This window comes from Carcharhinus amblyrhynchos, unplaced genomic scaffold, assembly GCF_965287045.1.
Source record: "Carcharhinus amblyrhynchos unplaced genomic scaffold, sCarAmb.v2.hapA chromosome_298, whole genome shotgun sequence".
Lineage (NCBI taxonomy): Eukaryota > Metazoa > Chordata > Chondrichthyes > Carcharhiniformes > Carcharhinidae > Carcharhinus > Carcharhinus amblyrhynchos.
Genome location: NW_027650038.1, coordinates 72771 through 100390, shown reverse-complemented (window position 1 = coordinate 100390; position 27620 = coordinate 72771). Strand labels below are relative to the sequence as shown.

The following is a 27620-nucleotide window of genomic DNA, read 5'->3' as shown; positions in this document are numbered from 1 at the left end:
CAATCCACCTAACCTACACATCTTTGGACACTAACGGACAATTTAGCATGGCCAATCCACCTAACCTACACATCTTTGGACACTAACGGACAATTTAGCATGGCCAATCCACCTAACCTGCACATCTTTGGACACTAGGGGGCAATTTAGCATGGCCAATCCACCTAACCTGCACATCTTTGGACTGTGGGAGGAAACCCATGCAGACACGGGGAGAACGTACAGACTCTGCACAGATCCAAGCTGGGAATCGAACCCGGGTCCCTGGCGCTGTCAGACAACACTGCTAACCCACGGTGACACCCTGGATGTGCTGGGTTTTTCCACAAATTTATATTGTTTTTGTTTCTGACACCCATCAACCACAATATTTTGCTTTTATTCCCATTCACTGCGTTCCCTCGCTGGTTCTTCGGGTGTGGGATGGGTCACTTAAGAATCATTTCTTTTGGCACCTTTCAAAAGGTATTAAATGTTTGATAATGTTTAATCTGTGCGACCAAGGTCGAGACAGACGGATTATTAATCAGTCAGGGGGCAAAGCAGGAAAGTAGGAGTCATAAGAACATAAGAACATAAGAAATAGGAGCAGGAGTAGGCCATCTAGCCCTTCGAGCCTGCCCCGCCATTCAATAAGATCATGGCTGATCTGTTGTGGCTCAGTTCCACATTCCCACCCTCTCCCCATAACCCTTAATCCCCTCTCTTATCAAAAACCCATCAACCCGCTTCTTAAAAATATTTAGCGAGGCAGCCTCCACCACTTCAACGGGCAGAGAATTCCAGAGATTCACCACCCTTTGAGTGAAGAAGTTCCTCCTCAACTCCGTTCTAAACCGCCTCCCCTTTATCTTGAGGCTGTGCCCCCTAGTCCTACTGTCCTTTCTGAGCGGGAAGAGTCTCTCCACCTCTATCCTATCCATCCCATTCATCATCTTATACGTCTCAATGAGATCTCCCCTCATTCTTCTAAACTCTAGCGAGTACAAGCCTAGTTTAGGCTTAATAGTCGAGGACTATTATATCGGATCGGTCACAATCACATTGAATGGAGGGGACAGACTCGATGGGCTGAATGGCCACTTCTGCCACTTCTCAGGGTCTAATTTACTAAACGCTGACTATCCTGTATCTGGGGTACTGGCACTGGAGGGGGGGTGCGGAGGAGATTCACTAGGTTGATTCCTGAGTTGAGAGGGTTGGATTATGAGGAGAGACTGGGGGCTATACTCATTGGAATTCAGAAGAATGAGGGGGGAGATCTTATAGAAACATATAAGATGATGAAGGGAATCGATAAGATAGAAGCAGGGAGGTTTGTTCTACTGGCGGGTGAAACTAGAACTAGGGGGCATGGCCTCAAAATAAGGGGGAGCAGATCTAGGACTGAGTTGAGGAGGAACTTCTTCACACAAAGGGTTGCGAAGGTGCGGAATTCCCTGCCCAGTTGAGGCTCCCTCATTGAATGTTTTTAAGGCAAGGATAGATAGATTTTTGAACGGTAAAGGAATTAAGGGCAGGTAAGTGGAGCTGAGTCCGCAAAAAGATCAGCTATGATCTTATTGAATAGTGGAGCAGGCTCGAGGGGGCAGATGGCCCACTCCTGCTCCTAAGTGAGTAAACTTAAGGAGGGAGTTGGACAGATTTTTAATTGGGAATGGGGGGTGAAGGGTTATGGGGAGAAGGCAGGAAAACGGGGAGGAGGAACGTATCAGCCAGGATCGAATGGCAGATGGTCGATGGGCCGAATGGTCTAATTCTGCTCCTGTATCTTAGGAACTTAAGAATTTTATGAAGTTAGGTGTGGCAAATAGACACCAATACAGCATGTTGATTTGATTTGATTTATTACTGTCACATGTATTGGGATACAGTGAAAAGTATTGTTTCTTGCGCACTATACAGACAAAGCATACCGTTCATAGAGAAGGAAAGGAGAGGGTGCAGAATGTAGTGTTACAGTCACAGCTAGGGTGTAGAGAAAGATCAACTTAATATTTGATTTATTATTGTCAGATGTACTAGGAGACAGTGAAAAGTATTGTTTCTTGCATGCTGTACAAAGCATACCATTCATAGAGAAGGAAAAGAGTGTATATTGTAGTGCGACAGCCATAGCTAGGGTGCAGAAAAAGATCAGCTTAATATATGGTAGGTCCATTCAAAAGTCTGACAGCAGCAGGGAAGAAGCTGTTCTTGAGTCGGTCGGTACGGGACCTCAGACTTTTGTATCTTTTTCCCGATGGAAGAAGGTGGAAGAGAGAATGTCCGGGGTGTGTGGGGGGGGTCCTTAATTATGCCGGCTGCTTTTCCCCGAGGCAGCGGGAAGTGTAGGCGGAGTCAATGGATGGGAGGCTGGTTTGCGTGATGGGACTGGGTTACATTCACGACCTTTTGTAGTTCCTTGCGGTCTTGGGCAGAGCAGGAGCCCAGACCGAGCTGTGATACAACCAGAAAGAATGCTTTCTATGGGGCATCTGTAAAAGTTGGTGAGAGTCGTAGCAGACATGCCAACAGAAACTTTAGTGCGAACAGTAAGAAGTCTCACAACACCGGACTAAAGTAAGGAGTGTTCCCTTCCAGTCGGGGAACACTTTAGCCTAGATCTTCGGGTAAACGTTCTCCAAGGTGGCCTTCATGACTCACGACAGTGCAGAGTCGCTGAGCAGAGACTGATAGCCAAGTTCCGCACACATGAGGACGGCCTCAACCGGGATCTTGGGTTCATGTCGCACTATCTGTAACCCCCATGACTTGCCTGGGCTTGCAAAGTCTCACTAACTGTCCTCTCTGGAGACAATACACATCTCTTTAACCTGCGCTTAACCCCCTCTCCACTCGCACTCTCTGTACCTGTAAAGACTTGATTACCTGTAAGGACTCGCATTCCAACCATTCTGATCTGTAATTATCCTGCAATTGGTCAAAGAAGACAGAATCATAGAAACCCTACAGGGTAGAAAGAGGCCCTTTGGCCCATCGAGTCCTCAGCGACCACAATCCCACCCAGGCCCTACCCCCATATCCCTACACATTTACCCGCTAATCCCTCTAACCTACACATCCCAGGACACTAAGAGCCAATTTTAGCACGGCCAATCCACCTAATCCGCACATCTTTGGACTGTGGGAGGAAACTGGAGCACCCAGAGGAAACCCACGCAGACACGAGGAGAATGTGCAGACTCCACACAGACAGTGACCCGAGCCGGGAATCGAACCCGGGACCCTGGAGCTGTGAAGCAGCAGTGCTAACCCACTGTGCCACCCACGGGTCCCTGCCTACATAAGCCGTGTCCACTCACCTGATGAAGGGGCAGCGTTCCGAAAGCTCGTGCTTCCTAATAAACCCGTTGGATTTTAAGCTGGGTGTTGTGAGACTTTTTACTGAGCCCACCCCAGTACAATGATGGCATCTCCACAACATGACATTAATGCGCAGTTGTTAAGTGCGGGTTCTTACATTCACAATCTCATTTGGCCAGGACCAACACCATCAGTGACACTATAGAGAGCAAGAGTTCACCTTTCTGTTATTCATCATTTAAACTCAGAACTAACTTGGCCTCTCAGAACCTCGGCATTTCCTGCAAAACGGGCAAGATGGTTCTCTGCCAAATTCCGCCCCAGTTTCTCCTCAGAGAGAAATCCAATCCTGCCCAGAGACTCAATGTTCTCACGTATAATATGGTGATTTCCACAGGGTACGGGTCCCACACACACACTGACTCTCACTGGGTCCCACACACACTGACTCTCACTGGGGTACGGGTCTCCCACGCACACTGACTCTCACTGGGGTACGGGTCCCACACACACTGACTCTCACTGGGGTACGGGTCCCACACACACTGACTCTCACTGGGGTACGGGTCCCACACACACTGACTCTCACTGGGGTCCCACACACACACTGACTCTCACTGGGGTACGGGTCCCACACACACTGACTCTCACTGGGGTAGGGGTCCCACAAACACTTTCTGAATTCCTTAAACCAGGTCTATCAGCTTGCAGTGAAAAAGTAACTGCGTTATCACCCGAGTAAACATTAGGTAACATCTGGATTAATGATAAGACTGGGTCAGGGCTCACTCTCTCTGCACCAGATTCTCGCTCAGTCTCTCCCTCCCTCTCCCTCTCACTCGCAGTCGCTGTCACTCTCTCTCCGCCCCCTTCTCCACCTCTCGAGCTGCCACCATGAGCTTTGGTGACATCCTGGATGTTGTCGGGGACATGGGGGAAATTCCAGATCCTCCTCATGGCCTTGCTGGCATTTTCCACCCTGTTCATCACCACACACAACCTGCCTCAGAAAGCATCCCACACACACACAAACTGACTCTCACTGGGGTACGGGTCCCACACACACTGACTCTCACTGGGGTACGGGTCCCACACACACTGACTCTCACTGGGGTACGGGTCCCACACACATACTGACTCTCACTGGGGTACGGGTCCCACACACATACTGACTCTCACTTGGGTACGGGTCCCACACACACACTGACTCTCACTGGGGTACGGGTCCCACACACATACTGACTCTCACTGGGGTACGGGTCCCACACACACTGACTCTCACTGGGGTACGGGTCCCACACACACACTGACTCTCACTGGGGTACGGGTCCCACACACACACTGACTCTCACTTGGGTACGGGTCCCACACACACTGACTCTCACTGGGGTACGGGTCCCACACACACTGACTCTCACTGGGGTACGGGTCCCACACACACTGACTCTCACTGGGGTACGGGTCCCACACACACTGACTCTCACTGGGGTACGGGTCCCACACACACTGACTCTCACTGGGGTACGGGTCCCACACACACACTGACTCTCACTGGGGTACGGGTCCCACACACACACTGACTCTCACTGGGGTACGGGTCCCACACACACACTGACTCTCACTGGGATACGGGTCCCCCACACACTGACTCTCACTGGGGTCTCACACACACACTGACTCTCACTGGGGTACGGGTCCCACACACACACTGACTCTCACTGGGGTACGGGTCCCACACACACACTGACTCTCACTGGGGTACGGGTCCCACACACACACTGACTCTCACTGGGGTACGGGTCCCACACACACACTGACTCTCACTGGGGTACGGGTCCCACACACACACTGACTCTCACTGGGGTACGGGGTCCCACACACACTGACTCTCACTGGGGTCCCACACACACTGACTCTTACTGGGGTACGGGTCCCACACACACACTGACTCTCACTGGGGTACGGGTCCCACACACTCACTGACTCTCACTGGGGTATGGGTCTCACACACACTGACTCTCACTGGGGTACGGGTCTCACACACACTGACTCTCACTGGGGTACGGGTCCCACACACACTGATTCTCACTGGGGTACGGGTCCCACACACACATTGACTTCCACTGGGATATGGGTCCCACACACACTGACTCTCACTGGGGTAGGGGTCCCACACACACTGACTCTCACTGGGGTACGGGTCCCACACACACACACTGACTCTCACTGGGGTACAGGTCCCACACACACACTGACTCTTACTGGGGTACAGGTCCCACACACACTGACTCTCACTGGGGTATGGGTCCCACACACACACTGACTCTCACTGGGGTACGGGTCCCACACACACACTGACTCTCACTGGGGTACGGGTCCCACACACACACTGACTCTCACTGGGGTACGGGTCCCACACACACACTGACTCTCACTGGGGTACGGGTCCCACACACACACTGACTCTCACTGGGGTAGGGCTTCCTCACGCCTTGTTTGAATTCCTTAAACCAGGTCTATCAGCTTGCAGTGAAAAAGTAACTGCGTTATCACCCGATTAAACATTAGGTAACATCTGGATTAATGATCAGACTGGGTCAGGGCTCACTCTCTGTACCAGACTCTCGCTCGGTCTCTCTCTCTCCCTTTCCCTCTCTCTCGCAGTCGCTGTCACTCTCTCTCCGTCCCCTTCTCCACCTCTCGAGCTGCCACCATGGGCTTTGGTGACATCCTGGAAGATGTCGGGGGCATGGGGAAATTCCAGATCCTCCACGTGGTCTTACTCGTGTTTCCCACCTTTTTTGTCACCATGCACAACCTTCTCCAGAACTTCCTGGCCGTTGTCCCGGACCACCACTGCCGGGTCCGCCTGGGGGCCAACGGTTCCGTCAACGCCACGCCCGGACCCCTGACTAGGGAGGAACTTCTCCGGGTCCTCATCCCCCTGGACGGGGACGGGAGGCCGGAGAAATGCCGCGTGTATTCCTCGCCCCAGTGGCACCTCCTGGACCTCAACGCCACGGGGCTCAACGCGACGGAGGCCGAGACTCGGGCCTGCGCCCAGGGCTGGGAGTACGACGACTCCAAGTTCAAAGCTTCAATCGTCACCGCGGTACGTCCCAGAACGTCCAGTTTGATCAACGCTCCACTCACAATGAGTGTGTACGTGCTTGAGCATGCGTGCGTGTGAGGGTGAGTGAGAATGTGCGTGTGTGTGCGTGAATGCGCGTGCGTGAGTGTGCGGGTGAGAGTGTGCAGGCGAGGATGTGTGTACGTGAGTGTGCGTGCAAGAGTGTGCATGCGCGAGTGAGAGTGCGAGAGTGTACATGCGTGAGCGTGTGTGTGTGAGGGTGCGGGCAAGAGTGTGAGTGCAAGAGTTTGTGTATTGAGTTGTATTGAGTGTGCATGCGAGAGTGTGCATGTGAGAGTGTGCACATGAGAATAGATGGGTGAGAATCCGGGCACGAGGGTGTGTGTACGTGAGTGTGCGTGCGAGAGAGTGCATGTGAGAGTGAGAATGCGAGAGTGTGCATGCGTGAGTGTGTGTGTGTGAGTGTGCAGGAGAGTGTGTGCATGCGAGTGTGTGCAGGCGAGAGTGTGCATGCGAGTGTGTGCAGGCGAGAGTGTGCATGCGAGAGTGAGAATACGAGAGTGTGCATGCGTGAGCGTATGTATGAGTGTGCGGGCAAGAGTGTGTGTATTGAGTTGTATTGAGTGTGAATGCGAGAGTGTGCAAGTGAGACTGTGCATGCGAGTGTACAGGCGAGAGTGTGCATGTGACAGTGTGCATGCGGGAGTGTACAGGCGAGAGTGTGCATACGTGTGTGTGTGAGAGTATGCAGGCAAGAATGTGCGTGCGAGAGTGTGTGAGTGTGCGGGCAAGAGTGTGAGTGCAAGGGTGTGCACGTGTGAATGTGTGTGAGTGTGCAGGCAAGAGTGTGAGTGCGAAAGTGTGTGTGCGAGAGTGTGGGGGCGAGAATGTCTACGTGGGTGTGTGTGCATGAGAGAGTGTGCGTGCGAGAGTGTGCAGGTGAGAATGTGCGTGCGACTGTGCATGTGAGTGTGTGTGTCTGCGTACATGAGAGCGTGTGTGTAAGTGTGTTTGTGTGTATGTGCATGCATGTGTGTGTGTGCGTATGTGTGTACATGTCTGAGTGTGCATATATGTGAGTGTGTATGTATACGCATGTGTACGAATAAGTGTGTGTGTGAGAGTGTGTGAGACAGTCATAGAATAGAATCCCTACAGTGCAGAAGGAGGCCATTTGACCCATCGAGCCTGCACTGACCACAATCCCACCCAGGCCTTCACGTATTTACCCTAGCTAATCCCCCTGACACTCAGGGGCCAGTTTAGCACGGCCAATCCACTTGACCAGCGCGTCTTTCGGATTGTGGGAGGAAACGGGAGCAGCCGGAGGAAACCCAGGCAGACGCTGGGGGGAGAACGTGCAGACTCCGCGAACCGAACCCGGGTCCCCGCCGCTGTGAGGCCACCGTGGGCCACCCGCCGCCCCTCTGCTGGTCGCCGGCGGTGTCAGTCGCACGTCCCGCTTGTGTGCGGTTAATCTCTCGGTAACTGTGTTGATCTTCTCTTGACAGTGGGATCTGGTGTGCGAGCAGAAGTCCCTGAAGTGGATCTCACAGTCAGTCTACATGGCTGGCCTGCTGGTGGGGGCCATCATCCTTGGGCGACTTGCTGACAAGTAAGGACACAAATAAGGCAAAAAGGATGTCCTGCTGGTGCCTTTAGGCTTTTGAGGCACGTCCTTCCCGCACTGACACATGTTGCTCAGTTGGTGATGGAAAAACATCGGCATTAGGGGCGCAAGTAGGCCATACAGCCCTTCGAGCCTCCTCCGTCATTCTATATGATCGTGGTTGATCTCTCCTCGGTCTCAAATCCACACTCCTGCCTCCTCCCCATATTCCTTTATCTTGCTTTCCATCAGGAAACAGCTCTACCTCTTTCTCGGATCTGTGGATCGATATTTCCCTCTGCTACGTTCCAGGACAGTGCATTCCACAGATTCGCAAACCCTTGGAGATTAGTTTCTCCCCCTCTCGGTCTACAGCCTCGCGCATACCTTCTCAGGAGACGAAGGAAATTCGGCATGTCCGCCACGACTCTCGCCAACTTTTACAGATGCCCCACACAAAGCATCCTCTCTGGTTGTATCACAGCTCGGTCTGGGCTCCTGCTCTGCCCAAGACCGCAAGAAACTACAGAAGGGTGGTGAATGTAGCCCAGTCCCATCACACAAACCAGCCTCCCATCCATTGACTCCGTCTACACTTCCCGCTGCCTCGGGGAAAAGCAGCGGCATAATCAAGGACCCCCCCCGCACACACCCCGGACATTCTCTCTTCCACCTTCTTCCTTCGGGGAAAAAGATACAAAAGTCTGAGGTCCCGTACCGACCGACTCAAGAACAGCTTCTTCCCTGCTGCTGTCAGGCTTTTGAATGGACCTACCTCACATTAAGTTGATCTTTCTCTACACCCTCGCTGTGACTGTAACACTACATTCTGCACCCTCTCCTTGCCTTCTCTATGAATGGTATGCTGTCTGTTTCGTGCGCAAGAAACAATACTTTTCACTGTATCCCAGTACACGTGACAATAATAAATCAAATCAAATACTAAGTTAATCTTTCTCTACACCCTCGCTGTGACTGTAACACTACATTCTGCACCCTCTCCTTTCCTTCTCTATGAATGGTATGCTTTGTCTGTATAGCACGCAAGAAACAATACTTTTCACTGTATCTCAATACATGTGACAATAATAAATCAAATCAAATCATCCTGAAACCACTAAGACCTGCCCGAGGTTCACAAACCTTCCCAAGATCCGCCCCTGTCTCACCCCGTTTCCACGATGGGCGTGGCGATACATTCTTGTCTGGTGACTTCTCATTCTAGGCTTGTCCCACCGTGGGGAACATCCGTTCAAAGGCCGTCTCATCAACCCTCAGTCTTCTGAGCTCCAGCAAGTCCAATCCCAAACTGTTCAATCTCTCCTCCTCCGTCAACCCTTTCATCCCCGGGGTCAACCTGGTGAACCTCCTCTGAACCGCCTTTGATGCCTCCATATCCTTCTTCAAACAAGGAGGCCAAAACTGGGCACAGATGTGGTCTCACCAACACCCTGTACAATCGGCCCACAAGACATGGGAGCACAACGAGGCCATTCGGCCCATCGAGTCTGCTCCGTCATGGCTGATATTTTCCTCATCCCCCCCACTCTCCTGCCTTTCCCCCCGATCCCCTTATTAACCCAGGCCCCTGGTGCCGTGAGGGCTAACCCACTGCGCCGTCCGTAATACCGTTACGTTGCTTGACACGGAGTTACGAGGTCCGATTTTGCTGACTGTTTTGTGATTGTTAGGTTTGGACGGAAGACCCTCTTGCTCTGGTCCTACTGCCAGCTGGCAGCCACTGGCACGTGCGCCGCCTTCTCCACCTCCTACCCCCTGTTCTGCTTCTGGAGGTTTCTCTGCGGCGTGGCAACATCCGGAATCCTGCTTAACTCTTTCTCCCTCAGTAAGTGGCAACCCCTGGCACGATGCCATGCAAGGGCGTGGGGGGAGCGCAGACAAGGTTGACCAGGAGGTCGCCCTGGTACGGAGGGCACTAGCGATGAGGAGAGGTTGGGGAAACTGGGATTGTTCCCCCCTGGAAAGGCTGAGGGGTGACCTGATAGAGGTTTATACAAGTCTTGAGGGTTGCGGATAAAGTTTTTCACAGGGTAGAAATGACAAGGGGGCATTAGTTCAAGGTAAGGCGAGGGGGGGGTGAGGTTCAGTGGAGATGTGCGGGGGAAATCTTTTTACACAGGGGATGGTGGGGGCCTGGAATGCACTGCCAAGTGAGGGCGATTGGGGCAGTCACATCAGCCACATTTAAGACTCATCTGGGTAGAGGCAGGAACAGGCGGGGAATAGAGGGATACAGGCGATGGGTGTCGAGAGGACAATGTGATCGGCACAGGCTTGGAGGGGGCTGACGGACCCGTTCCTGCGCCGTACCGCTCTCTGTCCTGGTTATCGCGTCTTCGAATACCTCAAAAATAAGATTAATAAATCCTTATTTTTGTTATTCTGACAACGGTGGGTGGAACACACTCTCCTGGGCAGGGTCCAGCGTTCATTGCCCATCCCTAATTGCCCCCTCCAACTGAGGGTCTCAGCCCATTTCAGAGGGGGAACAGTTATGAGTCGACCACATTGCTCTGTGCGTGCGTGTGTGTGTGTGTGTGTGTGTGTGTATGGGGGGGTGGCGGTGAACCTGGACTAACTCGTAGGCCAGACGGGGAAAGAAAGGCAGGTTTCGTAGAATCCCTACAGCGCAGGAGGCCAATCGGCCCATCGAGCCCGCAAAGACAACAATCCCGGGTAGATCCTATCCCCCTGACCCCGGGTATTAACCATCGAGTCCGCTCCGCCATGGCTGATATGCTCCTCGTTCCCATTTTCCTGCCTTCTCCCCATACCCCTTCACCCCCATTCCCAATTAAAAATCTGTCCAACTCCCTCCTTAAATTTACTCACTGTCCCGGCACCCACCGCACTTCTGGGGGAAGCGAATCCCACAGATTAATAACCCTTTGGGAAAAGTAGTTTCCCCTCCAACTCTGTTGTAAATCTGCTGCCCCTGATCCTAAAACTCTGACCTCTCGTTCTAGAATGTCCCACAAGAGGAAGCTTTCCGCTCCCCGTCCACTTTATCCAGACTTTCTACCATCTTGTAGACCTCCATCTGATCCCCCCTCATCCCAGAGAGTATCGGCCTCAACTGCTCAATCTCTCTCCATCCGACAAACCCCTCGTCTCTGGAATCAATGGAGTGAACCTCCTCTGAACTGCCTCCAATGCCACTACATCTCCCCTCAAATACGGGGACCAAAACTGTGTACAATCCCTCGGGAGTGGCCTCACCACTTCCCCAGGATAAAGGAGCATTAAGAGACACTCTAACCGCCACCCCTTGACATTCAATGCGTTACCATCACTAAATCTCCCGCTGTCAACACCCCTGGGGTTACCATTGACCAGTAAGTAACCCCATGCATTTACCCTACCAATCCCCCCCTGACACGAAGGGACAATTTAGCATGGCCAGTCCACCCAACCCGCACGTCTTTGGACTGTGGGAGGAAACCCACACAGACATGGGGAGAATGTGCAGCCTTCCCACAGACAGTGAGCCAAGCCGGGAATTGAACCCACGTCCTTGGCGCTGTGAGGCAGCAGTGCTAACCCACTGTGCCACCGTGCCGCCCCCCCCAATTGGATCTCAAGCCATCAAAACATTCTCTCTGTGGGCTGCCATTAGCAGCCTTTCCCCCCTGTTTTGGGGCTATGACTCATCTTTCATTCCCTCCCCCTGCAGTATAAATATCGCCCACTTTCTCTGCCTTTTAGCTTTGACAAAGGGACTTGAAACGTCAGCTCTTTTCTCTCCTTACAGATGCTGCCGGACCTGCTGAGGTTTTCCAGCATTTTCCCTTTTGCTACCAAAACATCAAATTTAGATCTAATAGGCTGCTGTTATCCAAGTGCCTAATTTAAATTAAGAGCATAGGAGCAGAATGAGGCCACTCGGCCCATCGAGTCTGCTCTGTCATTCAATCATGGCTGATATTTTTCTCATCCCCCATTCTCCTGCCTTTTCCCCTGATCCCTTTATTAATCAGGAACCTCTCTATCTCTGTCTCAGTGACCCGGCCTCCTCTGTGGCAAAGAGTTCCACAGATTCCCCACTCTCTGGCTGAAGAAATTCCTCCTCATCTCTGTTTTAAAGGATCGTCCCTTTACCCTGAGGTTGTGCCCTCTGGTTCTAGTTTTTCCCACGAGTGGAAACATCCTCTCCACGTCCACTCTATCCAGGGCCTCACAGTATCCTGTAAGTTTCAATAAGATCCCCCCTCCTCATCCTTCTAAACTCCAACGAGTACAGACCCAGAGTCCTCAACCCGTTCCTCATACGACAAGCTCTTCATTCCAGTTGTGAACCTCCTCTGGACCCTTTCCAGCACACCCTTCCTTAGGTACGGGGTCCCAAAACTGCTCACGATACTCCAAATGGGGGTCTGACCCCAGAGCCTGATACAGCCTCAGAAGTCCATCCCTGCTCTTGTATTCTAGCCCCTCTCCACATGAATGCCAACACTGCGTTTACCTTCCCTAACTGCCGACGTCAACCTGAAGAGAATCTTGATTGCTGAGATTCGAGTCACCCTGATTCAACCGCAAGAAGTGGTTACACGTTCCTCACTCCTTTTAACAGATTAGAAAGCGAGGAGTTAAGAACATAAGAAATAGGAGCAGGAGTAGGCCATCTAGCCCTTCGAGCCTGCCCCGCCATTCAATAAGATCATGGCTGATCTGTCGTGGCTCCGTTCCACATTCCCACCCTCTCCCCATAACCCTTAATCCCCTCTCTTATCAAAAACCCATCAACCCGCGTCTTAAAAATATTGAGCGAGGCAGCCTCCACCACTTCAACGGGCAGAGAATTCCAGAGATTCACCACCCTTTGAGTGAAGAAGTTCCTCCTCAACTCCGTTCTAAACCGCCCCCCCCTTTATCTTGAGGCTGTGCCCCCTAGTCCTACTGTCCTTTCTGAGCGGGAAGAGCCTCTCCACCTCTATCCTATCCATCCCATTCATCATCTTATACGTCTCAATGAGATCTCCCCTCATTCTTCTAAACTCTAACGAGTACAAGCCTAGTTTATTCAGCCTCTCCTCATAGCTCAACCCCCTCAACTCCGGTATCAGCCTAGTAAACCTCCTCTGCACTCCCTCCAAGGCCAAAATATCCTTGCGTAAGTACGGCGCCCAAAACTGCACACAGTACTCCAGCTGCGGCCTCACCAATGCCCTATACAGCTGCAGCAAGACCTCCCTACTTTTATATTCAATCCCCCTCGCTATGAAGGCCATGGGGGGGGGGGGGGAGTTCCTCTTTCAACGGTTAGGTCTCGGAGAGGGGTGCGGCCTCCGCTTTGTAAGAGTGCCTAACGGGTTCAACTTGGCGACGATTCCGCAAGGGCAGATCCGGCGTTGCGAACCTCTCTCTCTCTCTCTCTGTGTATCCTCCAGGAGTGGAATGGATCCCCACAAGATTCCGCACCTCCGTGGAGATGACCAGCAACTACATCTACACCGCCGGTCAGATGCTCCTGGCTGGCATAGCGTACGGGATCAAGCACTGGCGCTGGCTCCAGTTCGCCGTCTCCGTCCCGTTTTTCATCTTCTTCCTTTACGGCTGGTAAGGCGGGATTGGCGGATAGTTACGGTCTGTTAAAACGCCCGAGAGGCGGTACAACCGCGGGCGGCAGCTTTGGTTAAAGCGAAATTGTAGCCAGTCGGTCGAAGTGGGGCGCTTGGATAACAGCGGCCTCCCAGGTTTAAGTCTGACGTTTTGGTACGTCGGAGGCACGACGGGCCTCTTTTCCCTGCTGTTAGTCCCCTGCGGCTGTGGCCAAAATCAGAAATGATTTGTCTCTATTGCGAGTGGCAACAGGACGTCTGAACAAGGTGGAGTGGCGGCGCTGCGGGTTAGCGCCGCTGCCTCACAGCTCCCGGGTCCTGGGTTCGATTCCCGGCTCGGGGTCACCGTCTGTGTGGAGTCTGCACATTCTCCCCGTGTCTGCATGGGTTTCCTCCGGGTGCTCCGGTTTCCTCCCACAGTCCAAAGACGTGCGGGTTAGTTCGATCGGCCGTGCTAAAATTGCCCCTTAGTGTCCTGGGATGTGTAGGGTTGAGGGATTAGCGGGTAAATATATGGGGGTAGGGCCTGGGTGGGGTTGCGGTCGGTGCAGACTCGATGGGCCGAAGGGACTGTTTCAGCACTGTAGGGGTCTATGAGTGAGGCCATTCAGCCTTACACCTGCACCACCCTTTGATAAGACGATCAAATGGTCAGCTGAGATCTAGGATCCTAATAGGCGGCACAGTGGTTAGCACCGCCACCTCACAGCGCCAGGGACCTGGGTTCGATTCCCAGCTTTTGTCACTATCTGTGTAGAGTCTGCACATTTTCCCCATGTCTGCGTGGGTTTCCTACCACACTCCATGCAAAATTGCCCCTTAGTGTCCAAAAATGTGCTGGTTAGGTGGATTGGCCATGCTAAATTATCCCTTAGTGTCCAAAGATGTGCAGGTTAGGTGGATTGGCCATGCTAAATTGTCCCTAAGTGTCCAAAGATGTGTAGGTTAGGGGGATTGGCCATGCTAAATTGTCCTTAAGTGTTCAAAGATGTGTAGGTTAGGTGGATTGGCCATGCTAAATTGTCCCTAAGTGTCCAAAAATGTGCAGGTTAGGTGGATTGTCCATGCTAAATTATCCCTTAGTGTCCAAAGATGTGTAGGTTAGGGTGGATTGGCCATGCTAAATTATCCCTTAGTGTCCAAAGATGTGTGGGTTAGGTGGGTTGGTCATGCTAAATTGCCCCTAAGTGTTCAAAGATGTGCAGGTTAGGGGGATTGGCCATGCTAAATTGTCCCTAAGCGTCCAAAGATGTGTAGGTTAGGTGGATTGGCCAAGCTAAATTGCCCCTAAGTGTCCAAAGATGTGTAGGTTAGGTGGATTGGCCAAGCTAAATTGCCCCTAAGTGTTCAAAGATGTGCAGGTTAGGGGGATTGGCCATGCTAAATTGTCCCTAAGTGTCCAAAGATGTGTAGGTTAGGGGGATTGGCTATGCTAAATTATCCCTTAGTGTCCAAAGATGTGTAGGTTAGGGTGGATTGGCCATGCTAAATTATCCCTTAGTGTCCAAAGATGTGTAGGTTAGGTGGATTGGCCAAGCTAAATTGCCCCTAAGTGCCCAAAGATGCGTAGGTTAGGTGGATTGGCCTCTTCTTGACTATTGTCATTCTAATGAGACAGGTCCAAACTCCCTCAGCCTCGTGTACACAGAGGTCACTGTGATGTTATTGATAATTAAAAAGATACAAAAAGTTAAACTCTGAAAGGGAAAAGTTACCTATTTGTCTTTTTTTGACGTGATTTGAGAGGGAGTTGGACTCCTTCCTCTTGGCCTACTTGGCAGCTTGTTCCATTGCAATAAAACCACTCCGAGCGGAAATTCTGAACTTCTAGCCCTTTTCACCAGGCTAGTGAACCATCACCCTCCCGCACCCCACCCCCTCCACCCCCCAGCCCCCAACCTCTGGAAGAAGGTGGAAGAGAGAATGCCTGGGGTGTGTAGGGGGGGGGGTCCTTGATTATTCTGGCTGCTTTTCCCCGAGGCAGCGGGAAGTGTAGACAGAGTCAATGGATGGGAGGCTGGTTTGTGTGATGGACTGGGCTACATTCACCACCCTTTGTAGTTCCTTGTGGTCTTGGGCAGAGCAGGAGCCCAGACCAGTCATTGCTAGGACATAGGGAAAGATTAACTTAATATTTGACTTGATTTAGTTTGCAGTGAAAAGTATTGTTTCTTGCGCACTATACAGTCAAAGCATACCGTTCATAGAGTACATAGGGGGAAAGGGAAGGAGTGCAGAATGTAGTGTCACAGTCACAGCGAAGGTGTAGAGAAAGATCAGTTTAATGCGAGGTAGGTCCATTCAAAAGTCTGACAGCAGCAGGGAAGAAGCTGTTCTTGAGTCGGTCGGTACGGGACCTCAGACTTTTGTATCTTTTTCCCGATGGAAGAAGGTGGAAGAGAGAATGTCCGGGGTGTGTGGGGGGGGGGGGGGGCCTTGATTATGCCGGCTGCTTTTCCCCGAGGCAGCGGGAAGTGTAGACGGAGTCAATGGATGGGAGGCTGGTTTGTGTGATGGATTGGGCTACATTCACGACCCTTTTGTAGTTCCTTGCGGTCTTGGGCAGAGCAGGAGCCCAGACCAAGCTGTGATACAACCAGAAAGAATGCTTTCTATGGGGCATCTGTAAAAGTTGGTGAGAGTCGTAGTGCATGTGCCGCATTTCCTTAGCCTCCTGAGAAAGTAGAGGCATTGGTGGGGCTTTCTTAACTATAGTGTCGGCTTGGGGGGGACCAGGACAGGTTGTTGATGATCTGGACACCTAAAAAACATGAACCTGTCGCAACCATTTCTACTTCATAGAATCATAGAAACCCTACAGTGCAGAAAGGGGCCATTCGGCCCATTGAGTCTGCACCAACCACAATCCCACCCAGGCCCCTATCCACATATCCCCTACACATTTACCCACTAACCTCGCCAACCTACGCATCTCAGGACACTAAGGGGTAACTTTAGCACGGCCAATCAACCTAACCTGCACTGTGGGAGGAAACAGGAGCACCCGGGGGAAACCCACGCAGACACAGGGAGAACGCGCAGACTCCGCACAGACAGTGACCCAAGCCGGGAATCGAACCTGGGCCCCTGGAGCTGTGAAGCAGCAGTGCTAACCCACTGTGCTACTGTCCCCGTTGACACAGACATGTTGCTATTGCCAACTTAATGCCACATCGAATTAGCCGAAATCAGCGAAGAATGTTTCTTACCGTTGAGATAGTAGTTCTGAATTTCCGCCTTCCTTCTCACCCAGGTGGCTCCCGGAGTCCGCCCGCTGGCTCATCCTGAACAGGAAGGGTGATGTAGCTCTGAAGCAACTGAGGAAAGTGGCCAAGCTGAATGGCAAAGAGGCAGAGGGCCAGAAGCTCACTACAGAGGTACGTGAAAACGCACTTTCACAACCAAACAGCCTTCCTGGTCCACCGTGGGCTTGCTAGCTCTAACCCCTTCACCAAGCGTAGGCAACTGGTTGACCTGGTTCCATTCTGCTGACGCCAATTTAGTTCTGAAAGGCCCATTGTCCCTCCCCGGGCTATGAAAAACCACCCCCGCTCTTTGTAACTTGAACAGAGAATCCCTACAGTGCAGAAAGAAGCCATTTGGCCCATCGAGGGTGCACCGACGCTCTGAAAGAGGGTCTTACCCAGGCCCTATCATCAGGCACTTAGCATGGCCAATCCACCTAACCTGCACATCTTTGGACACTAAGGGGCAATTTAGCATGGCCAATCCACCTAACCTGCACATCTTTGGACACTAAGGGGCAATTTAGCATGGCCAATCCACCTAACCCGCACATCTTTGGACACTAAGGATCAATTTAGCGTGGCCAATCCACCTAACCCGCACATCTTTGGACCCTAAGGGGCAATTTAAGCATGGCTAATCCACGTAACCTGCACATCTTTGGACACTAATGGACAATTTAGCATGGCTAATCCCCCAAACCTACACATCTTTGGACACTAAGGGACAATTTAGCATGGTCAATCCACCGAACCTGCATATCTTTGGACACTAAGGAGCAATTTAGCATGGCCAATCCCCCTCATCTACACATCTTTTGATACTAAGGGGTAATTTAGCATGGCCAATCCTCCTAATCTACACATCTTTGGACACTAAGGGGCAATTTAGCATGGCCAAACCCCCTAACCTACACATCTTTGAACACTAAGGGGCAATTTAGCATGGCCAATCCACCTAACCTGCATATCTTTGGGCACCAAGGGGCAATTTAGCATGGCCAATCCCCTTAACTTCGAAACGCAAAGCTTTGTGAAATGTTCCTCTTGTTTGCTGGTGGATAAACGGTGGATTGCGAAAAGATTGGAAGGACAGATAAGGAGAAATTTCTTCCTACGCTCACAGCCAGTTGAAAATTGTTTGTCTCCGAATCCTACTCCCAATCCTTGGCTGGGATTTTTCCAGGCTTCCCTGCCGGTGGGATCTTCCAGTTCCTTCAAAGGAGAGAACCACCCCATCCCCGGCCCCTCCCACCCTGACGGTGGGACACTGCCGCGACCGGGAGATCGTGAGGGGGTGGGGGTGGGGTGGGGGGGGCAGTGGCAATGGTGAGCTACCTCCACCAGCAAACCATCCCACACCCATTGTCTTCATCCAATCGGAAAAGCAGGGTCGGCCATTGAACGCTCTGAGCTTCGCCCACCATTCCCTCAACTACGCCCCCCCCCCCCTCGCCCACCCTCCTCCCACCGCAACTGCTCCTTCCACCTGACTCCCATGTGAAGCGGTTTCAAACCCCTCCAGCAGGATGACCAAACCCCTGCCACCTTGGCGCTGCCCTGTGCAATGCCTTGTGGGTTGGCGTCCATGTTGTTCCAGAATGGCAGCCGTTGGGTGAAATTCTGACCAGGGCTCGGTCGTGGATCTAACAGCTGGCTGAGGGGTGGAAGGAAAGGGCAAGTCTTAGTAAATTACATATCGGTGCGTGTGCGTGTGTGTGTGTGTGTGGTGTGTGTGTGTGTATACGTGCTTGTGTGCGTGTGCATGTGTGTATACGTGCTTGTGTGCGTGTGCATGTATGTATATGCGAGCATGTATGTGTGCATTTGTGCCTGTATGAATATGCGTGTGTATTTGCATGCATGTGTGTGTATGTATGTGTGCATGTGCATATGTGTGGGCGTGTACGTGTGCGTGCATGTGTTTACGTGCACACATGTTTGTGCATGTGTGCATTCATGTGTGTGTGCATGTCTGTGTGTGTATACGTGCATGCATGGTGCATGTGTGCATGCATATGTGTTTTTGTGCATATGTGTGTGTGTTTGCGCATGTGCATGTGTGTTTGTTCATGTGCGCGGACGTGCGTGTGTCTGTTTGTGCATGTGTGTGCTATGTGCATGTTCGTGCATGTGTGTTTGGGTGCGCGGACATGCGTGTTTTTGTGTGTGTGTGTGTGCGTGTCTGTGTTTGTTCCACAGATTCTCAAGTCGAAAGTGGCGAACGAACAGTTGATCACCAAGCATAAACACAGCGTGCTCGATCTGTACCGGACGCCAGTCATGCGTAAGATCGCCTGCTGCACCATGCTTGTTTGGTGAGTTATTACGGGGGAATGAACATTTTTTGAGAACCAAGGTTGGCAAACCTGCTCAGTAAAATCTCCCAACTAGGATATGGAGCGAGAGGCATGAGCAGATACTGCCAGCGGGGAGACTGGAGCAGGAGGAAAAGCAAGCAGGGCACAGTAATAGGCCTCTGAGGGGGTTGGAGCATGACATCAATGGAAGGGAAGTCTGTCATGCCATCCAGTCTCAGTTTGGCTTTCGCTTTCAGCGGAGTACACGCGCACAGCTCTGCAGTTCAGTGTCTTTCTCTCCATATACATCTGTTCCCCCTTGAGTCCAGAATTAATAAATAAACTCACATTATGTTGGCACAATCCCTTAAGAGAGATTAGTGCCGTCAGTGTGTCGATACATGATAAAGGGCAACCGAGAGTGTTCCTGGCACTGATATTCCTGTCCTCTTGTCCAGGAGGAAGGCTAGTGAAGTCCAAGGTGGGAAGAGAGATGATGGTGTAGTGGTATTGCCACTGGACTAGTAATCCAGAAGCCCCAGGCCAATGCTTTGGGGAAACGAGTTCAAATCCCACCATAGCAGCTGGTGGAATTCAAATTTGATTAATAAAAATCTGGAATTATAAAGTCAGCTTCAGTCACGGGGTAACCGTAACAACTATTATCGATTGTCGTTAAAAAAAAACCCACTGGTTCACTCATGTCCCCCTTAATGGTGGCACAATGGTTAGCAATGCTACCTCACAGCACCAGGGTCCCAGGTTCAGTTCTGGCCTCAGTCATTGTCTGCACAGAGTCTGCACGTTCTCCCCATGTCTGCGTGGGTTTCCTCCCACAGTCCCAAAGACATGCAGATTAGGTGGATTGGCCGTGCTAAGTTGACCCTAGGGTCAGGGGGATTAGCAGGGTACATATGTGCTGTTTCGGGAATAGGGCCTGGGTGGGATTGTGGTCGGTACACATCGATGAACCCAATGGCCTCTTTCTGCACTGTTGAGGCATTATGATTCTATGAGCGGTGCCGATCTTACCCGGTCTGGCCTACATGTGACATCAGAAGCCCCCCCCCACCGAAACAGACACAGCAATGTGGTTGACTACTAACTGCCACCCTCTGAAATAGGCTGAGTGAGACACTCAGTCCAAGGGGGCAATTACGGGTGGGCAGTAAATACCTAACCTACACATCTTTCGACACTAAGGGGCAATTTAGCATGGCCAATCCACCTAACCCGCACGTCTTTGGACACTAAGGGATAATTTAGCATGGCCAATCCACCTAACCCGCACATCTTTGGACATTAAGGGGCAATTTAGCATGGCCAATCCACCTAACCTGCACATCTTTGGACACTAAGGGGCAATTTAGCATGGCCAATCCACCTAACCCGCACATCTTTGGACACTAAGGGGCAATTTAGCATGGCCAATCCACCTAACCTGCACATCTTTGGACACTAAGGGGCAATTTAACATGGCCAATCCCCTTAACCTGCCTGTCTTTGGAAACTAAGGGCAAATTTAGCATGGCCAATCCACCGAACCTACACATTTTGGACACTAAGGGGCAATTTAGCATGGCCAATCCACCCAAACCTGCACATCTCTGGACACTAAGGGGCAATTTAGCATGGCCAATCCACCTAACCTACACATTTTGGACACTAAGGGGCAATTTAGCATGGCCAACCCTCCTAACCAGCACATCCTTCAGAGGAAACCGGAGCACCTGAAGGAAATCCACGCAGACACAGGGAGAACGTGAAGACTCCGACACCGATAGTGACCCAAGGCCAGGAATTGAAGCCGGGTCCCCGGTGCTGTGAGGCAGCAGTGCTAACCCACTGTGCCGCCCTTGCTATATCTGTGGCGAAGCCCACTTTTGTTCTGGGGGTTGGTGGGGGGGGAGGGGGGGAGGGTTCTGTAATGTATCTCGACAGGGAGTTATTTATGAGGCCTGTTTTTCTGACAGAACAGCAGGACCGTACGTGGGGGTACGCGAGAGGTAATGTCAACACGGCAATAACGCTGACGTTATCCCGTTCTGTTCTCCCTTCGCTGCCGCAGGTTTGCGACCGGTTTCGCATATTATGGGCTGGCGATAGACCTGCAAGGGTTCGGTGTTGACATTTACCTCATCCAATTCATTTTCGGGGCGGTCGACATTCCGGCAAAATCCATCGGCTTTCTCACCATGAGTCTGATTGGGCGGAGGTTCACGCAAGGATCCGCGCTAATCCTGGCAGGCTGCGTCATCCTGGCCAACATCTTTGTTCCGAGAGGTATGGGTTCGGAGTCTCGGAGGGTGGAGGGGGGTTAGTTTCCCCTGGGGAATCGCAGCGGGCGGGGCACAGACCACGCCCAGGTCTGTTGACGGTCTATCCCGTCTTGGGGCGAGTGCGGCCAGTAAAAAATAAAATCACACCCGTCGGGTTTTACCGCACGGCGCGAGGCCCCTACGGCCCATCCTGCCTGTGCTGGCCCATCAACTATCCCAATCCCCGTTTCCCAGCACTCAGTCCATTGCCGTGTACGCTGTGGCATCTCGGGCGCTCATCTCAATGTTGTGAGGGTTCCTGCCCCTCATAAAACCATAGAATCCCTACGGCGCAAAATGTGGCCATTCGGTCCATTGTGTCCACACCGACAACAATCCCATCCAGGCCCCATCCCCGTAACTCCACATATTCACCACGCCAATCTCTCTAACCTATGCATTCTGGAGCACTAAGGGGCAATTTAGCATGGCCAATTCACCTAACCTGCACATCTTTGGACACTAAGGGACAATTTAGCATGGCCAATCCACCCTAACCTGCACATCTTTGGACACTAAGGGGCAATTTAGCATGGCCAATCCACCTAACCTGCACATCTTTGGACACTAAAGGGTAATTTAGCACCAATGCCAATCCACCTAACCTGCACATCCTTGGAGTGTGGGAGGAAGTCAGTGCACCCGGAGGAAACCCACGTAGACATGGGGAGAATGTACAAACTCCACACAAACAGTGACCGAGGCTGGAATTGAGCCCAGATCCCTGGCACTGTGAGGCAGCAATGCTAACTTCCTTCTTCCACCCATGTCCTTCTTATAATGTGGTGACCACGATTGCACTCAGTACTCAGCCTTTTTATATAGTTCCATCACAACCTCCCTGCTACAACTCTCTCCATTTTTACAGACGCACCATAGAAAGCATCTTTTTTGGTTGCTCTCAGGTCTCCCCTGCACTCGGTCTGTCCAGCCCCTTCAGAACTTTGTATACACTTCAATCAGATTCCCCCTCTCATTCTTCTAAACTCCAGGCCCCGTCAACCCATCCCAGATTAAAGGGCTATGACTCGGCAGATCATGCTACAGCTATATAAAACCTTAGTTAGGCCGCATTTGGAGCACTGCGTGCAGTTCTGGTCACCACACTGCCAGGAGGAAGCTTTGGAGAGAGAGAGAGCGCAGAGAAGGTCCACCAGGATGTTGGCTCTGGTCTCGAGGGTGTTGGCGATGAGGAGAGGTTGGATAAACTGGGATTGTTTTCACTGGAGGCTGAGGGGGGTGGGGGGAGAGACCCTGAGAGAGGGTCTACAAAATGATGAGGGGCGTAGACAGGGTGGATAGTCAGAGGCTTTTTCCCCAGGGTGGAAGGGTCAATTACACGGGGGGGGGCACAGGTTCAAGGTGAGGGGGGGGGAAAGAGTTTAAGGGAGATTTGCGGGGAGAGTTTTTCACGCAGAGAGAGTTCGGAACTCGCTGCCAGAGGAGGTGGTGGAAGGAGGCACATTACAACATTTAAGGGGCATCTGGATGGGGACATGAATAGGGAGGGAATAGAGGGATACGGATTGAGTAAGGATAGAAGGTTTTTTTGAGTTTAGTTAGGGCATCATGATTGGTATGTTTTTGGAGGGTCGAAGGGCCTGTTTCTGTGATTTATTGCTCTTTGTTCTTTAAATTAGCCAATCAATGTGATCAGACATTTTTAATCTCTTTATCAATTTGTTCAAAATCTCAGTTACATTTCCACCGTTCTACTTCTTGTACAGAGCTCCAAGCCTTACGGACTTCATTCGCAGCCATTGGGAAGGGATGTCTCGCGACTGCGTTCAGCTGTTGCTATCTCTACTCGGGCGAACTCTACCCAACCGTGGTCAGGTGAGTCCTCAGCCGGTGTTCCAGCACTACGATGGACGTCTGGGCTCTCAGCCCGGCATACATAATGAGGCTCGACCGAGAGGCCAGAGATCCCCGAGCCTGCTGAAGCCCCGGGAAAAACGCGGCTTGACCGGGGGCAGCTCTGTCTCACTGATCCACACTGTCAGTTGCACAATGTTTATTTGCATGAGACAGAGAGGGATCAAGTGCTTGCGGTTTCTGCTAACACTTTGCTGGATGACGGACACACTTACTGGCCGGTAATAAAAAGGAATTTCTTTTTGAGGAAGCAGAAAGTTATCAATGAATAACCACTTTTCTTTTACTAAGCTTTATATTTACACGTAAGGCAGAATTAGGCCATTCGGCCCATCGAGTCTGCTCTGCCATGGCTGAGATTTATCTCATCCCCATTCTCCTGCCTTTTCCCCTGATCCCCTTATTAATCAGGAACCTCTCTATCTCTGTCTCAATGACCCGGCCTCCTCTGTGGCAAAGAGTTCCACAGATTCCCCACCTACTGGCTGAAGAAATTCCTCCTCATCTCTGTTTTAAAGGTTCGTCCCTTTAGCCTGAGGTTGTGCCTCTCTGGTTCTAGTTTTTCCTACTGGTGGAAACATCCTCTCCACGTCCACTCTATTCAGGGCCTCGCAGCGTCCTGTAAGTTTCAATAAGATCCCCCCCACTTCATCCTTCTAAACTCCAACAAGTACGAACCCAGAATCCTCAACCATTCCTGTTACTGTAATTGTTGGACTGGTTTGTACTATATAGGGTACAGTGGGCGAATGGACATGGGAGTGCCATAGCTGGGCGTTGGGGGGCATGAGTGACCATGGTGGTGGGTAGGGGGCAATCCATGGCATGGGGATGTGTGTGAGGTGGACTTTACTGTTCAAAATTTTCACTCATGCACAACACCTCTGATTGGCAGTATTCCCAGGGCTCTGTGGGAACTCAGGGAGGAATAGGCCTTGCCCCTCCCATCTTTGATGCCAGCCAGGTTGGGAATGCAGAGTGGTGGGTACGCCCACTTAAGGCACATCGGAAAGGCACGTAAAATCCTGAAAAGCTAGGAATCATTCGACCCATGGAACCTGCACCTACAACAATCCCTAAATTGCCCCTTAGTGTCCAAAGATGTGCAGGTTAGGTGGATTGGCCATGCTAAATTGTCCCTTAGTATCCAAAGATGTGCAGGTTAGGTGGATTGGCCATACTAAATTGCCTCTTAGTGTCCAAAGATGTGCAGATTAGGTGATTGGTCATGTTAAATTGTCCCTTAGTGTCCAAAGATGTGCGGGTTAGGTGGATTGGCCATGCTAAATTGCCCCTTAGTATCCAAAGATGTGCAGGTTAGGTGGATTGGTCATGCTAAATTGTCCCTTAGTATCCAAAGATGTGCAGGTTAGGTGGATTGGCCATGCTAAATTGCCCCTTAGTGTCCAAAGATGTGCAGGTTAGGTGGATTGGCCACGCTAAATTGCCCCATAGTGTCCAAAGATGTGCAGGTTAGGTGGATTGGCCATGCTAAATTGTCCCTTAGTGTCCAAAGATGTGCAAGTTGGGTGGATTGGCTATGCTAAATTGTCCCTTAGTGTCCAAAGATGTGCAGGTTAGGTGGATTGGCCATGCTAAATTCTCCCTTAGTGTCCAAAGGTGTGCAGGTTAGGTGGATTGGCCATGCTAAATTGCCCCTTAGTGTCCAAAGATGTGTAGGTTAGGTGGATTGGCTGTGCTAAGTTGCCCCTTAGTGTCAGGGGGATTAGCAGAGTCATATGCGGGGTTAGGGGGACAGAGGTGGGATTGTTGTGGACTCGAGGGGATGAATGGCTTCCTTCTGCACTGCAGGGATTCTATGTGACAATTAGAAATCAATTGAGATATATATCGGGGCTGTACATTTTGCAGGTAGCCAGTGTCAGCACCTCTGCAGAGTGGAGGAGGGGGAATACCCAAAGGTGAAATGTTGAGTATTTATCTTTGTTCTCTCTCTCTCTGTTCCTCCTCCTGCTCCACACAGGCAGACAGGAATGGGCGTGGTCAGCACCATGGCCCGGGTCGGGGCCATGATCGCCCCCATCATAAGGATGACCGGTGACTACGTCTCCTTCCTGCCGCTGGCTATCTACGGCGGAGTGGCGGTCGTCGCCGGGGCTGCCGCCTTTCTCCTGCCGGAGACTCGGAATGTGCCCTTGCCGGAAACGATCGAGGAGATCGAGAACAGGTTGGTCGCTGGTGCTGGTTAGAGGCGCAGGTGAAAAACGGCAGCCAGTGTCTCAACATCACAGAATCCCCACAGTGCAGAAGGAGGCCATTTGGCCCTTCGAGGCTGCATCCCCATCCCCATAACACTACATATTTACTTCACTATTCCTACGACACTAAGGGACAATTTAGCATGGCCAATCCACCTAACCTGCACATCTTTGGACACTAAGGGGCAATTTAGCATGGCCAATCCACCTAACCTGCACATCTTTGGACACTAAGGAACAATTTAGCACGGCCAATCCACCTAACCTGCACATCTTTGGACACTAAGGGACAATTTAGCATGGCCAATCCACCTAACCTGCACATCTTTGGACACTAAGGGACAATTTAGCATGGCCAATCCACCTAACCTACACATCTTTGGACACTAAGGGGCAATTTAGCATGGCCAATCCACTAACCTGCACATCTTTGGACATTAAGGCGTAATTTAGCTTGGTCAATCCACCTAACTTACACATCTTTGGACATTAAGGGGTAAATTAGCATGGCCAAACCATCTAACCTACGCATCTTTGGACAATAGGGGGCAAAGATATGCAGGTTAGGTGAATTGGCTATGCTATGTTGCACCTTAGTGTCCAAAGATGTGCAGATTAGGTGGATTGGCCATGCTAAATTGCCCCTTAGTGTCCAAAGATATGCAGGTTAGGTGGATTGGCCATGCTAAATTGTCCCTTAGTGTCCAAAGATGTGTAGCTTAGGTGGATTGGCCATGCTAAATTGCTCCTTAGTGTCCAAAGATATGCAGGTTAGGTGGATTGGCCAGGCTAAATTGCCCCTTAGTGTCCAAAGATGTGAAGATTAGGTGAGTTGTTCCGTGGGTTTCGTCTGGATGCTCCAGTTTCCTCTCACAGTGCTGGTTGGGACATATTGGCCGTGCTAAATTCTCCCTCGGTGTAGCCAAACAGGTGCCGGAGTGTGGCCACTTGGGGATTTTCACAATGACTTCATTGCAGCGTCGACGTAAGCCTTCCTTGTGACACTAATAAATAAACTTAACATGAGCTGGGCCCATGAGCAATGTTCATTTACACAAGATCAAGAGGTTTCGAGTACTTGCAGTTTCTGCCACTGATGCTTTAAATGATCTGGATGGTTGACACTTTTATGGGCTGTCGTGAAAAGGGAGTCTCTTTTCGCAAAAGTGGGAAGTTATTAATGAATTAGTTTCTTTCTGACCTTCACACCCAACCGTCACTATTTTCCATAATTTTTTTCCACAAGTAAGTTCTCCGCTTCTGACCTGATGATCTCTTTATTTCCAGAGCTCTGAAAGATGGGGAGAAGGACAAGAAGAATGAGGTCTCGTTGCCGGAGACGCACGTCTCGCTGATGAAGCAGACAGTCTAAACAGCCGCAGCTGTCTCGGAGTGACAGACGGCATGTGGCAAGGGTCCACAGCGGCTCTGAATAAGCCATTAACCCTTGTAATGTTTCTCAGATGCTCTTTAAACACTCGCTTACTAAGGAGATAGCTCGTTTTCTACAGGCGGGAACCACCACCTCCCCCCCCCACACCCCCCCCCCCTCTCTCTCTCTCAGCCATCAACACTCCAGCAGCGCAAATGATATTCTGTAGCCTGAGTCAACATTTTCACAACAGGCCATTTAATTACGTATTAACCAGCAATACTTTCAACATACACACTAAACCCCAGCACACGAAGGCCACAGCACAAACTCCGGGGAAAAAAAGAACCACGGGCGATTATGCATCTTAATCCAGATTACAAGAGTTTTCGTTTGTTTTTTTTGATTTGATTTGATTTATTATTGTCACGCATATTGAGAAGTATTGGGCCGAACTTTCCTACCCCCACTCCTGCCACGGGAAACGTAGCGGGCAGGGGGCGGAGCGTGCAAAGATGCGGGATTTCCCAATCTTGGGGCGAGCGCGGCCGAAAAATCCCACCCGATGTTTCTTGCGCGCCATGCAGGCAAAGCATACCGTTCATAGAGAAGGAAAGGAGAGGGTGCAGGATGTAGTGTTACAGTCACAGCGAGGGTGTAGAGAAAGATCAACTTAATATTTCATTTGATTTATTTTTGTCACAGG

At 51.2% G+C, this 27620-nt stretch overlaps 1 protein-coding gene across 1 annotated transcript; it reads left to right on the top strand.

Annotated features, from left to right (window-relative positions):
- Positions 1-5896: 5896 nt before the first annotated feature.
- LOC145339052 (solute carrier family 22 member 6-A-like) lies at positions 5897-27073 on the top strand. Its single transcript, XM_080183476.1, has 10 exons — positions 5897-6418; positions 7909-8012; positions 9698-9852; positions 13415-13583; positions 16839-16962; positions 19033-19148; positions 21199-21413; positions 23176-23284; positions 25308-25511; positions 26830-27073. Exons 1-10 carry the CDS (start codon positions 6020-6022, stop codon positions 26912-26914), a joined length of 1680 nt encoding a protein of 559 aa, XP_080039602.1. The 5' UTR covers positions 5897-6019; the 3' UTR covers positions 26915-27073.
- The last annotated feature ends 547 nt before the right edge of the window (positions 27074-27620 follow it).

Coding starts and splice junctions, on each gene's coding strand:
- LOC145339052 (XM_080183476.1), top strand. CDS start 6,020: ATGGGCTTTGGTGACATCCTGGAAGATGTCGGGGGCATGGGGAAATTC. Junction 9,853..13,414: donor GCTTAACTCTTTCTCCCTCA/GTAAGTGGCAAC, acceptor TGTATCCTCCAG/GAGTGGAATGGATCCCCACA. Junction 23,285..25,307: donor CTCTACCCAACCGTGGTCAG/GTGAGTCCTCAG, acceptor TGCTCCACACAG/GCAGACAGGAATGGGCGTGG.